The sequence below is a fragment of the Elephas maximus genome, chromosome 1 (genome assembly GCF_024166365.1).
Source record: "Elephas maximus indicus isolate mEleMax1 chromosome 1, mEleMax1 primary haplotype, whole genome shotgun sequence".
Taxonomy (NCBI): Eukaryota; Metazoa; Chordata; class Mammalia; order Proboscidea; family Elephantidae; genus Elephas; species Elephas maximus.
In genome coordinates this window covers 45,246,727-45,261,047 of record NC_064819.1, presented here as the reverse complement: position 1 = coordinate 45,261,047, position 14,321 = coordinate 45,246,727, and the positions used below count along the sequence as shown (strand labels likewise).

Below are 14,321 nucleotides of genomic sequence, written 5' to 3'. Positions count from 1 at the left end.
ATCTCTTTTGAGATATAAAAGAAAGACGCAAGCAGGGAGACATGGGGACCTCGTATTTCCAAGAAAGCAATGCCAGGAGAAGAGCGTGTCCTTTGGACCTTAGGTTCTTGCACTGAGATGCTCCCAGACCAAGCGAATACTGATGACAAGACCTTCCTCCAGAGCTGACAGAGAGAGAAAGCCTTTACCTGGAGCTGAAGCCCTGGATCTGGACCGGTAGCCTATTAGACTGTGAGAGAATAAATTTCTCTTTCTTAAAGCCATCCACTTGTGATATTTCTGTTATAGCAGCATTAGATGACCAAGACAGTACTCTACGTTCAAGACCAAGTTTCAGAGTCTCTTCTGACATCCATTTTGGTCTTTTCCTTCTTTCCTGTCTTTTTAATAACCTTTTGCTTTCTTTATGTATGATGTCCTTGATGTCATCTCACAACTTGTCTGGTCTTTGGTCATTAGTGCTCAGTCAAATCTATCCTTGAGATGGTCTCTAAATTTGGATGGAATATACTGAAGGTCATAGTTTTCACAGAAGGTTGTACAATTCCATCCATAACAGAGTATTCCCAATTCTTCCCTCCTTTCCATTACATTTTTGTCATACATTTCACTTATACATAAGCTATAATCATTCACTATATATTTTTTATATTGTTGCTATTGTTAATTTGAGCAAACTGTTATCAGTTAGATCAGTTAGGAATAAAATATTTTATCTTCATTTATTTCTTCTTGACTACTCTTTCTTTATGTAAGTGCAACTGTCTGACCTATATAATTTTCCTTTTTTCTGAAGAACTTCTTTTAACATTTCTTGCAAGATAAATTCCCTCAATATCTGTTTGTCTGAGAAAGTCTTTATTTCTTCACTTCTGAAGGATAATTTCGCTGGTTACAGATTTCTAGGCTTTTTTTTTTTTTTCTTTTCAGCACTTTATAAATATTTCACTCCACTCGATTCCTCCTTGCATGGTTTCTGAAGAGAAACACAATGTAATTCTTACCCTTATTCCTCTATATGTAAGATGTCTCTCTCCCCACTGCATGTGACTTCTTTCAGGTTTTTTTTTTTCCTTTGATTTTCTGCAGTTTAGCTGAAGCTTTTGTTTGTTTGTTTTTTAGTATTTTTCCTGCTTTGGTGTTCTCTGAGCTTTCTGAATCTGTCATTGGGTGTCTGTCAACAATTTTGGAAAATTCTCAGCCGTTATTACATCAAAGAGCTCTTCTTTTGTCTCTTTTTTCTCCTTCTGTTATTCCCGTATATTACACCTTTTGTAATTGTCCCACAGTTTTTGGATTTTCTGTTCCATTTTTGTGTTTTTCATCTTTTTTTTCCTCTTTGCTTTATTGATTCTTTTCTCAGTCATGTCTAGTTTACTGATGAGCCCATAAAAGGCATTCCTCATTTCTCTTGCAGTGTTTTTGCTTTCTAGCACTTTTGCTTATTTCTTAGAGTTTCCATCTGTTCTTGCATGTTGTTTGCTTTCCATTAGAACCCCGGTGGCTCAGTGGTTAAGAGCTTGGCTGTCAACCAAAAGGGGGGCAGTTCAAATCCACCAGCTGCTCCATGGAAACCCTATGGGGCAGTTCTACTCTTTCCTATAGGGTTGCTATGAGTTGCTATGTGTAAATTAGTCATTGTTGCTATTGTTAGGTGCCGGCGAGTCGATTCTGACTCATAGCGACCCTAGGTACAACAGGACAAAACACTGCCCAGTCCTGCACCTCACAATTGTTGCTATCTTTGAGCCTATTGTTGCAGCCACTGTGTCAATCCATCTCATCAAGGGTCTTCCTCTTTTTCCCTGACCCTCTATTTTACCAAGCATGATATCCTTCTCCAGGGACTGGGCCCTCCTCCTAACATGTCCAAAGTATGTGAGATGAAGTCTCACCATCTTTGCTTCTAATGAGTTTTCTGGCTGTATTTTTTCCAAGACAGATTTGTTTGTTCTTCTGGCAGTCCATGGTATAGTTAATATTCTTCCCCAACGCCCTAATCCAAAGGCATCAGTTCTTCTTTGATCTTCCTTATGCATTGTCCAGCTTTTATATGCATGTGAGGTGATTGAAAACACCATGGCTTGGGTAAGGAGCACCTTAGTCCTTAAAGCAACATCTTTGTTTTTTTAACACTTTAAAGAGATCTCTTGAAGGAAATTTGCCCAATGCAATGTTGTTACTGGAGTAAGGTTCTTGCCTCTCACTGGTCAAGAATGAGTAGGTAAGGCACGAAGTTTTCCACATGACCAAAGCTTTATTGAAGAGGCTTGCAAGCGGAGACAAGGAGGACCTAGAGGAATGCTTACCCTCATCTCACAGAACAAAAGACAGGCCCGAGTTTTTAAAAGTTATTGGGTGGGAAAAGATTCATGTTTATTCATAGACACAGGCAGGGATATGTTAACTAAAGTGCATGCGCAGCAGCTTTCCAAGATGGCTCCTGTCCCGGAGGCCTCTGGGATTCGTAGCAGGACTTATTATGGGGTGTTGCGTCTACGCAGTCTCTCGCTCTCCAGGTTCGATTCCTTGGCTGGGGCTGTAGCCCCTCACTGCCCCTGGTGGGAGGTCACACACCGGTCACAGGTGGATGTTCTCTGCATGTACCTGGGCCTGGTTTTCTCCAGCTGCTTCTGAAAGGCAACTTTAAAGAAGTTTGCGGGCTATTCTTAGATACCCTGCCCCATTGTTCCGGGAAATGGCTTTGTTTCTGTGCCCTGGCCCATCTCTTGTTACTTTGTTTGCAGATTTGGGGGCCCCTCTGTTCCTTGTCTTACTAAGCCTCTAGGTTCCACACTCAACCCCCTATTACCTCCCTGATAAAAAAAAATAGTATAGTCTTATTTCTCTATTACTTGTTTCTCCTCTAACCACAGCAGTCTCTTCGCTATTTCTCAAACAGGCACCCTCTGATCTCAGGGCCTTTGCTCCCTGTCTTAATGTGTGGTCTGATTTCTTGACTGCTGTTTCCATGGGCATTGACAGTAGATCCAAGCAAAATGAAATTCTTGACAACTTCAATCTTTTCTCCATTTATCATGATCTTGCTTATTGGTACTGTCATGAAGATTTTTGTTTTATGTTGTGGTGTAATTGATACTGAATGCTGTGGTCTTTGATCTTCATCAATAAGTGATTCAAGTCCTCTTCACTTTCAGCAAGCAAGGTTGTGTCATCTGCATATCGCAGGTTGTTAATGGCTAGAAGTTAGGCTGTGTTCAGTATTTGTCATAGCTCTAGGTGTCACAGGCTAAAATTTCATGTGGTGTCCTTGTTTTTGTCTCCCCTGTTTTTTTGTTTGTTTCCCTAGAGATTCCTTAGTGTCTGGGCCTTGCAGTTCTCCTTAACTCTATGTCATGGATTGAATTATGTCCCCCCAAAAGTGTGTGTATCAATTTGGCTGGGCCATGATTCCCAGTATTGTGTGGCTTTCCTCCATTTTGTGATTGTAATTTTATGGTAAGGAGGATTAGGGTGCGATTGTAACACCCTTAGTAAAGCCACATCCCTGATCCAATGTAAAGGGAGTTTCCTTGGGGTGTGGCCTTCACAAAAGATAAAAGGAAAGGAAAGCTGAGAGTGGAGGACCTCAGAGCACCAAATAAGCAGTGCTGGGAGCAAAGAGTGTCATTTGAACCCAGGGTCCCTGCACCGAGATGATCCTAGTCTGGGGGAAGATTGATGAGAAAGCCAACAGAGACAGAAACCCTTCCCCTGGAGCTGACGCTCTGAATTTGAACTTTTAGCCTACTTTCCTGTGAATAAATAAATTTCTCTTTGTTAAAGCCATCCACTTGTGGTATTTCTGTTATAGTAGCACTAGATAACTAAGACATTGTAATTCCAGTATTGTACAAGGGCCCTAATGATGTTGCGGTAAGGTGGGGGAAGAAGGGGAGTGTTCTGCGATCATATAATTAGGTCTCAGTCTTTTAGTGAGCCTGGGCCCCTGGGCTGTAGCCTTTACACGCGTGCTTCTCAGCCTTTTTTCTCCTCACCCTTAGGCGAGGCAGAAAGGTTACAAAGCGTTGGAGTTGGGTATTTTTCTTCTTTCTCATGGAAACTAGTGAGGGCTGTCGTTGAGTATTTCTGTTCCTTCAGGTCAGTTAAGATCTGGTAAAATTCACATTGGTTACCACAAACCAAATCCACTGCCAAAAAGCCGATTCCAACTCATAGAGACTGTATGGGACAGAGTAGAACTGCCCCATAGAGTTTCTAAGACTGTAAATCTTTACAGAAGCAGACTGCGACTTTCTCCTGCACAGTCACTGGTGGGTTGGAACCTCCGAACTTTCCGTTAGCAGCCAATTGCTTTAACCACTGCGCTACCAGTGCTCTGGTAAAATTATTTCCTTTGAGGGCAGGCTATTGTTAAGGAGAATAGAGCACAATTTCAAGATGGTTACTTTCCCCCTCTTCCTGCTCAAAGCCCTCAAAGATTTTTCATGATCTTCAGTGAGAACCTCTGGGACTCTGGGAGGTGGAGCTGCTCCTAAGACTGGGCTATAGGAGTTTTTATCTCTGATTTTATCCTCGCTCCATCCCCAGTAGTCAATTACGCTTAGCATATTCCTACCTAAGGAGCCTTGGTGGAGCAGCAACTACTAACTGAAAGGTCAGCTGTTGGAAACCACCAGGGGCTTTGTGGGAGAAAGATGTGCAGTCTGCCTCCAGAGAGATTTACAGCCTTGGAAACCCCAAGGGGTCGATTATGAGTCGGAATTGACTCGGTGGCAATGGGTTTTGTATTGGTGGGTATTCCTACCCATGTGGGTACAGTGGTGGTTTCTGCTTCAGGTATACTGGGATTTTTTTCTATTTGCCTATATCTCCAGTTTTGGGGCTGTGGCTTGCTCTGCGACCTCAATTCTCTGATAGATCTAAGAAGAGTTGTTGATTTTTTTTCCTCCTGTTTTGAGGGTGAGTGTTGACTTTCAGTCTCTTTACATGTTGGTTCAGAAATCCAAAGTCCTGAACCCTACTTTTAAACAACCGTTTACATCCATTTTCATTTCTACCTTTATCCGCCTGGATTTTATCCCCTCATCTTTATCTGTAAAACTCCAGGAATTTTGGTCACCACTATATCCCCAACAACCATTTCCTGGCATGTAGTAGATACACCATAGCCAACTGTTTGAATCTGAACCCAGGGTTTGCTCCTTAACAGATTTCTTAGCTGTGCTTTACTTTCCTAATTTGTAAAATGGGTAGAATACCTCTTATAGAATTATGTGATGACTAAGTGAATGGAGCAAAAGTGCCTGACATGTAGCAAAAAAAAAAAAAAAAAAGATACACCAGGAAAATAGGCATGGCTCTTGTCAGTTCAAGATGCAATGAGCCACTTTAGGGTTGAACTGTCACTGGAAGAATAACAATTCATAACACATTATTAACACCCTACTGCTTGCAAGCAGGGGCAGATTAACCACTAAGCAAGTATGCATGGGCTTACTTGTGCTTACTTGCTAGTCTGTAGTGCACAATTTCATGTGAAAACAGGTGAAATTGTGCACAGCAAATTAAACCCATAGGTACCTTGCTTATTCCTAGGTTTATCTAGGGTATGGCAGGTATACCGTGTGCCCTGGGCCCTGCTTGAGGGGGTGAGGGTTGGGGGAACTGTGCCAACGGGCAGTTTCTATAGGCCATCACCTTTTCCAGCGCCAGTTGTGCGCAATCGTTCGGCAATTTAAAACTAATTGCTATAGGCGCTATTTTCCATAGATACTCTGGCTCGCTGGTTTTCAGCATGGCCAGGATTGGGAGTGGGCAAGGGAGATGGGAGACAGGAGATAGGGTAAATAATTCTGTCAGGTAAGTTGTGAAATAAGACTCCCGCACTAGGTAATTGGTTTGGTCCCTTTGAATGCACGTGTGTGCGCGCACACGCGCTGGGCAAGGGAAGTGCTAAAGTTAAACTTCTTACTGGAAACACAACCAGGCTACTTCATTTAGGATGCCATTAAACCTAAAAAAGGAGCTACTGAATCATCTAATAGTTTTCAATCATAGTTCAAAACTACTTTAAATGTAAGTGTAAATGTTAGAACTACCAGCAGCATTCAGTCATGGAGCAAAGGGACTAATGAATTCAACACGTCACGATCACTTAGTAAAGATACCGTTGCTGGGATTCTGTCCTTTGTGTTTGAGTCCCAAAATGAGGCCAGAAGTGGTGCTTTTGTAGGAAGTACACGATGCAGCTATCTCAAGTTCATCTTGAAGCCTGATAGGGGAAAAGATTTAATTAAAATAGGCAATACAAATGATTTCTATGAACAGGAAAACTAGTTATGAACTAACAAATACAAACGTCTTGGGTGTTTTTCAGACCTTTGAAAGCCAACTTCTACCATTACTTTTGAAGAAACATTTGGAAAAGTTCACGTGGATACATGTTTATAAATTTAGGTGATTCTGTTCAGGAAAATTTAGATGAGCTTGGCTGCTTGGCTTGCTCATCAATTTCCACATTTGGCTCTCCTGTAGAAATACTTTTACTCTCCCGCCAACAAGAAGACGTAGTATGTCCCAGGTGTTCCTCAGCCTGCAGTGCTGCCACCCTGACCCAGGACAGCCTGCATTTGAGGTTCACTACTTTCCCTACATGTACCAGAATACAATCACCTCAGAACCCTTCAAAGTCAGGCAGAGATGGATGTAAATGTAGCTTCTGTCCCCTGCCAGGCCAATGCAGCCCATTTCTTACAAAGGCGTGGTGCCGGCACTCTTCGGGAGCAGACTCTACCCGCTGCTCTTGTGTTATAAGCCCCAGCTGGGTTAGGTGTCATTCTCTATAGCCATGGGCTCTTTCCCTCCACCCTCAGCATAAGCTGAAGGTTTACACAACTTCCCTGGCCCTCTTAAACATTTCATTCACTGTTTTGAAAAGCTGAAAACTTCCATAGGAGAATAAAACTTGGGTAGACCGAGAATAAAAGCCCCATATTTGTCAGGCTTCTACATGTACTATGAACTAAATTACCTAAATAATTACAGGAAAGTTACTATGTTTCTATTACTAGGAAAACCAAATCAGAAACATACAAGCAGGAATACAACTGTGACACTCCCTCCAGTGTTTTGCACTTAGTGCTTTGAATGTGTTTTGATATCTGTGAGGAAAGTCAAACTAAATCAGCTGTTTCCAGGCTGTAGGTTCTGTGAAAGGGCAGATTCTGCTAAGTAGTTTGCAAAATGTTCGTCCCCACCTCCTCCCTCTCTGAGATCCACAATGGGCATCAGTATTTTGCTGACTTTTTTAAAACTGTGGTGAAAATTTCTGGTGGCTTCTACCTTACTGAATTTAATCCAGCAGTTCCCAATCAGATTTGAGCACTGAATACTTCTCAAAGCACACCTATTAACATCAGTAAAACATTTCTGAAAAACGTCAGGTAAGAATTCTTTAAGAAATATTTTTAAGTGCGTTAACAGTTGTGTTTTTTGGTAACAAGCTCAACAGACATTGTTTAAATGGACAGTTGAAGACAGAAATAGCCTAATTTTATATGACTTTTTAAAAAGTTACTAAAACACACCTCTTCCTAAGTATTTCCATGGTTCCTGTTTATATGTAATTCTTGGACTGTAGACAAAAGAGGTAACTGAACTTAAACAGAGTATCTAAGATCTGAAAAAAATTCAATATTTGATCTCTTAATAGTTTGTTTTTTAAGTTCCTTATTGAGTTGTAACTCCATTTCAAAGGGTCAATTTGTATAAACTCAAATTATCCTCAACTTCTCTCTCAAGTTACTACCTGATGTGTTGTAAATTTTGGACGAGTTTTTAAGAAGCCAAATCATTTCTCACTGTTTTTTTTTTTTAGAGGTTTTTATTCTTAAAGTTATATTTAATTTTTGGTGAAAATATATACAAAGTAAAAAACATGCAAAACATGCTCTCACTTAACAATTTTCTACACATTTTGTTCAGTGACATTGGTTACATTCTTCACATTGTGTCAACATTCTCATTATTTCTGCTCTAGTTGCTTCACCCATTAGACTCACTGCCCCCCAAACTTTTCATCTATGCAGAAATATTGTTTTAATGTAAAACTAAGTGTAAAAATACCCAACTCCAGCAAAGGAAAAACCAGGAGACAAAACGGCAGTAAGAGACATATTTTATTAAGTTTCCCAATAAGTTGACTGGGAACATGTGCTGCTAAATGCAAGTTACAATTCCAATGATACCACCACCAATTAGGATACACAGTGAGCATCTCAGAGATCAGCTTCCACGTCTTGATCACTAAATGGAAAGGTTCATCAGGAGAACAGTCCCTTACCCTACATACAGAAGAAGAAACATTAAGAAAAAGATACCATATGATATCAAAATAACTGCCAAACATTTTTTATGTCAATTTAGTGTACATATCATTGACACGTAAAAACCATGAATGATAGTTTGTAGTGAACATTTCTACAGCGGGCATTCCATCTAGAAGGCGCACTGATAAGATTCATGTAGAATATACGCTGGAAACTAAGGTACTATGAAAACAGAAATAAACATTTAGGAAGCCTGTTTTTAACAATGTCTTTATAACTAAAGGAGGGAAATTACATATTTGACTATCTGGCTTTTTCCCCATCTCCAACATTTGAAAGGACATTCTTAACTCTTGGGCTAAAATTTTAGTAAAAGAATTCCTTTATTTCATTTCAAAGGTTTTATCTGTACCTACACAGCTACAGTTCTGCTTACAAATGATGATAAAGCACAGGGAAGGCATAGTAGGAAGAATGCAAAAATGAAACCAATCTGAGAACATTACATTTCACTACCTCTACCACATACCCTGCAGCCCTGGTGGCGCAGTGGTTAAGAGCTACGGCTGCTAACCAAAAGGTCGGCAGTTCGAATCCACCAGCCGCTCCTTGAAAACTCTACGGGGCAGTTCTACTCTGCCCTATAGTGTCGCTGAGTCGGAATCGACTTGCTGGCAATGGGTAGTGGGTACCACAAACCCTATAACATTATATATATCTGTCTGTATTATCAATATAGCCTGTGTGTTATTGTTAGGAAAAAAGTGGTAATTACAATGGCAAGTAAGATAAAAATTATATTACTTTAAAACATGAAATTATTTTGATAAGAGTGAAATGAGATAGCCATTGGGGAGTGAAGCAGCAGGACGTTACCAAGGACTTAAAGGTGGAAACAAACACAGAGAGGGTCTTAAAATTTATGACAAGATGCTCCCCTTCAAAACTGGACAATTCCAACCTCATTTCTGAGGAGCTGTTAAGAGTGAAGTCTACTCAGGGAACAGAGTGTTTTAACAGTACATGCTTTCTGACCTCAGCTGTTCCCTGAAAAGTGGAAATAATACGATCTTTTTGAGGGCTATGTCCTTAGGCTTTTAAGAATCCTCAAGCCTGATAGTCACTTTACATAAGCTTTGACAAAAATGTAATCCTAAAGCAAAACTTCACGAGATACTTGTATCTGAAAACTATATAGCTACCCTGAAATATGAATGCAGGCTTGTTAAAAACAGCTCACTCACCTCAATCTAACAGAGGTCTTGCAGAGTTCCAAACTTATACCTTAGCAAAATTACATATTCTAATAAAGTTAGGGGCTGTCTACAGGGTTCCTTTCAAATAGATAAATTTAGGGAGGCTAGATTTGAGAATACCAAAGATCTACAGACCATCATCTTCCTCACTTTCCTTAAGAACAACTGACCATGGCTCAGGATATTTTGTCTGTTAAGACCAGGACTGAAGCAATTGTTACAAATGTTCCTAAATGGTAAGCTAAAGATAGAAGACACCTAAGGTTGCAGATGACTTTTAGATGTATGCAATTTTGGCAGTTGCTGTTTTCTAATAATCCTTAAAACCAATTTCAACCACCATGTGTTATGTGGGATCTCACCACTCAGAGTTTTTTATAAAATCACTCAATGTGACAAGTACTTTTTTGGGGGGGTCGGGGGGGAAGGCAGGAGAGGCAAGGAAGCCTGACAAATGAGCACTTTACAGATGAACACCACGAAAGCACTATTATTCTAAGTACCAAACATTAATGAAACCCAAATCATAATGCTGAAAATGAAAAAATTAAGACAAAAATTAAATGGAGTTCTTTTTTATTTGTTAATCTTTTATAGGACAGAAACCTTAGCTCATGTCTTCTGGTTGTCGTCATCCTCCACTGAGCTGCACCTAAAACACAAAGAACAAGTAACAAGCAACTTTGTTTTTTAAAGAATTTGTAATAGTTTTGAAGGCATAAGACGAACTGTTTCTAGTAGAAGTTAAATTACTTAACAATTATATAAAATGAAGCCATGAAAATCATCAGAAGCATCACAATGCTTATTTCATGTGGTAATAACTCCAAAAGACTCGAATATGCAGCATGTTATCACCAAATAAGTAATGGTGGGAAAAATCACTACCCATTTATTCAGGTGGAAAAGCTGCACTCGTGATGCCTTATTTAGAAGGCTTCACTCTACTTGAAGGGGAAAATCACCTGGTATTGATTTTAGTAAGTCTAAACCATGAGGAGACGGGCTGCAGGTTCATAGGTGGCACATTATCCCATCTATCACCTTCCTGGCTGCAGTTCATTTCATGGCTTTAAATGGAGCAAAACCCACCAGAAGAATGCTGCTATTCTGATTTTCCATTCTTGAATGCACCAAAATGTGCATGCTTGTTGTAATTAGGTGCCTGGGTGAATAAAAAAATCCCATTTACAATTTAAAAGTATGATTGAAACCCCTAAAATCTGATTTTTTCTACATTCCTCAGGGAGGCAAGCAGTAATTTTAACAAAAAGACTACATACACTTCTGAAATCTCTCTCCTACCATGTTAAAAATGCTAACTCCTCTGTGCTGCAAAACCAAGCTGATTTACATGATTTTGTTTTAAATTGTTGCTAAATGTTTATCTACACATGCTGTCAGAAATAACCTTGTAAAGAAGGTGAAGCTGGTGTCTCAGCAAATCAGACCCCTTGGAGAAGGCGTTGAATGGCCTGTGCCCCGTTTTCCTTTTTCTCTTTCCGCACCATCAAAAGGAAAAGTGAGAAAATAGCAGAAACATTAGTTAAATCCTGAATTATACCCCATAACCTACAGGAATAATCTCACTACACTGAAAGCTGACAATACTTGTAGGGCTTTTTGGGATATAATTAGTATCATTATTACTAATAAAATGATAAAACTTTTCACTAGGTTTACATTTTTAACAAATAAGTACTTTTAATTAAAGACTTACAGGAAAAATGAAAGGTTGCTTTTAACTATTTAAGGTTTACCTGACTTACCAGCACTGAAGACAAAAACTTTTAAAAATGGCTACAAATGCCTTGTTGACAAAAGACTTTATTATCTAATGATGCATCCTGAAAACATACAGAAGTCTGCATGGTCCACTTTACATGCAGTAGAACAATCTTCACTTTACAATAAGTGAGTGTCAACTGTTTTATGCAATAGACAACACTTTAAAGTCACATTCTTAAAGAAAAGCTTCATTTACAAAAGAAATAAAAGGTAAAGAAGCAATTACCGCTTTTAAAAAGCAGCTGCTTTGTTCAAGAGTGGAAGGTTTATGCCTGTATTGAAAGACAACATGATCACAAATAATGAAAACAATGAACAAATGAAAAACACTTTTACCATAAAGCAGTACACTTTCAAAATGACATACAAATAGTTAAAAATTTCATTATGTTGTCTAAGCTTTAAATATGAGGACTTTCAGAAGTAGGCCTCAACATCTGAAATTAGTAAATGAAAACTACGCCTGGTTTCTATGTCTCTAGGAACTGTATTTAACAAAATGTATATAAAGTCTATAGCAAGTTGATTAAAAAAAATTAAAGTTAATAAGAAACAGTACACTGAAGGTGTTCTATCCATCAAGAGCATACTCTCCAAATTTTAAATGTGATGAAGAGAACAGAAATTGTAACTATGCCACAGTTGCAATGCCAAAAAATAAAACAAGATCGGTTATCACACATGCAGGGAATTCTGTCACAAAACTAATATCCCTCATTTGTCAATCGTTCCAATAAAATAACATTTTAAAACACCAGTGATGTTGATGGTTTAGCTTACCTTCAGTGTACTGAATGTTGTACACAACCTGCTTTAAAAGAGGAGACCATCCCTGCAGGCAGGCTCAAGAAGGAACAGACCCCTTTCGGCACTGACTACACCAAGGGCATGCTGCTGTGGCCTGCACACACAAACCTAGGAAAACGTGAATATAAACAGCATTTATGCTGGCCATTTTATCTGAAGACCAAACTGAAGCCAAGTCTGCTAAAAACAAAGCAACCACCCAGTATTACTACTCATTTTATAACAGATGCTTTTGTCTTGATGTGAACTGCAATCATATACATTAGGACTGTAATTCTGAGCAGTCTTGGCAACTAAAACAGTTCTACGGTGAAATTTCACATAAGACACGCAACAGATTATCTAACATTTCTAAAAGAAATATCACCCTTGGTGTTAATTCAAATATATCATGCTTCCTCAAATTTGCTGGAGAAATATTTATAAGTTTATATACATTAATAAACTGCTGTGACATCTCTTCAGTCTTTGTATTTAATTACTCAAACCCTTAGAGCTTCTTCATCTGGTTTAAATTTTTTCCTGGATGAAGGCATGCTGTAGGGCCTGGTTGATGCTAATTCGTTTAGCTGGGTCCAACATTAGGATCTGGTCCAACAAGTCCTTTAGCTGGTGCACTTTTTTGCGTTGGTCTTCAGGAAGTCGCTGGCACCCAATCAAATCAGCCAATAGGTCCTTAGTTGGATTAATGGTACTCATGACAGTAACTTTCTCCTAAAAATAATTTTTAAAAATACACCTCTAAATAAGATACTAAAATATCGGACTTTTGGGTCTATATTAAGAATATATGTGTGTTTATCACCTACTCATTTAAAACTTGTACATGGCTTGCTGTGCCCTCTACATCTTTTCAAGAAGCGCTAAAAACACTTCAATGGACAAAGTCAACCCCGTTAGCTATAAGCATTTTCTTCTTTTTATTTCGGAGAAGATATACACAGCAAAACATACATCAATTTCTATGACAGTTTTTTTTTTTAAAGATCATTCTAGAACTTAATTTTATAAAAAAGATCACAACGATAACAGAAAATAATTCTATGATATTAAGAAAAAATAGTTAAAACATTAAACTACTTAATAGTAGCCATTTGCTGTTTGAACTGGACTTTTCCTACCCTGAAGGAGATTGCAGTCCAGTTAAGAGACAGACATGTAAAAGGACAATACAATGGCATGTTAACTGCTCTGACAAAGTTAGGAAACCATAAAATAAGGAGGAAAATAAGGAAGTCATTACTTCATCCTAGAAGTTTTAGAAAGGCACATACAGAACTCAGTATTTCAGAGAAGACTTGAAGTTGAGATTTTTTAAAGGAATTAGTATAGGAGATGAATTACGAGTACAGGGAGGTCTGGGAGCAGACACAGAGGTTTAAAACAGCATGGTCCTTAGATAACGGCCAGGCATGGACTATGGGCTTTATGAAATACTGTGCAGAGAGAGAAAATTGTTGAAAAAGGCAGAGTTCCTATCATGGAGGACTTAATTTGAAAAACTTAAATATTATCTTACAGGGAATAAGGAGCTAATGAAGGGTTTTTAAATAGAGAGAGTAACATGAACAGATTTGTTTCCAGGAAGGTCACTCTAGTATGAGTGCTCACAGAAGGTGTTAAGACCAAGAAAGTGATCCAAACGACAGACGATGGATGCTAGATGTCACCTACGATAAAAACAAACTCATTATACTAGAAAAGCATTTAAAAATCCCTTAATCTTTTCCATAATATGGTGTTTTATCCAAGAGTTGGCCAACAGCAGAAAAAGAATTATTTTTAATGTTATTTAAAAAATAAATATGCATAGCTCCTAGTACCACCCAGTACTCAATTCATTAACAGTAAGATATAACAATTAAAAGAGACTTACCCTCTCTGTTACTTTATCAACTTCTATGTACATGAAGTTGAGATTTTGATCAAAATGTTGGTCTTTGAATACGCCTTTTCGAATCATCTAAAGGGGAAAAAAAACTTTGGGTTTTCAACTATTATGAAAACAATGGCCTAAAACAATACATAACAAGTCATGCAAATTATTTAATCTCTCTGGATTTGTTTCTTATTTGGAAATGAGCTCAGATTTCCTTGCTCTCAAGAGTTTATCAGTATCTTTGAAAATGCTAAAACGAATGTTGCACCTAAACTACTTAACATGAAATTATATTTTTTC

General features: G+C 38.6%; 1 protein-coding gene across 11 annotated transcripts in view; it reads right to left on the bottom strand.

The window, feature by feature from the left end:
- Positions 1-8,123: 8,123 nt before the first annotated feature.
- Positions 8,124-14,321, bottom strand: part of PRPF4B (pre-mRNA processing factor 4B) — a 45,548-nt gene continuing 39,350 nt past the window's right edge. The window contains exons 14-18 of one of the 11 annotated variants that reach the window (XM_049869305.1): positions 14,019-14,105; positions 12,116-12,856; positions 10,513-11,607; positions 10,154-10,199; positions 8,124-8,306 (exon numbers count right to left, since the gene is read on the bottom strand). In XM_049869305.1, coding sequence (XP_049725262.1) covers positions 12,653-12,856; positions 14,019-14,105 — 291 coding nt within the window. In that variant the 3' untranslated portion in view covers positions 8,124-8,306; positions 10,154-10,199; positions 10,513-11,607; positions 12,116-12,652. Of the gene's footprint in view, positions 11,608-12,115; positions 12,857-14,018; positions 14,106-14,321 lie in introns of all 11 variants that reach the window. The other 10 variants (XM_049871465.1, XM_049872198.1, XM_049867068.1 and 7 more) reach the window with 10 other exon arrangements.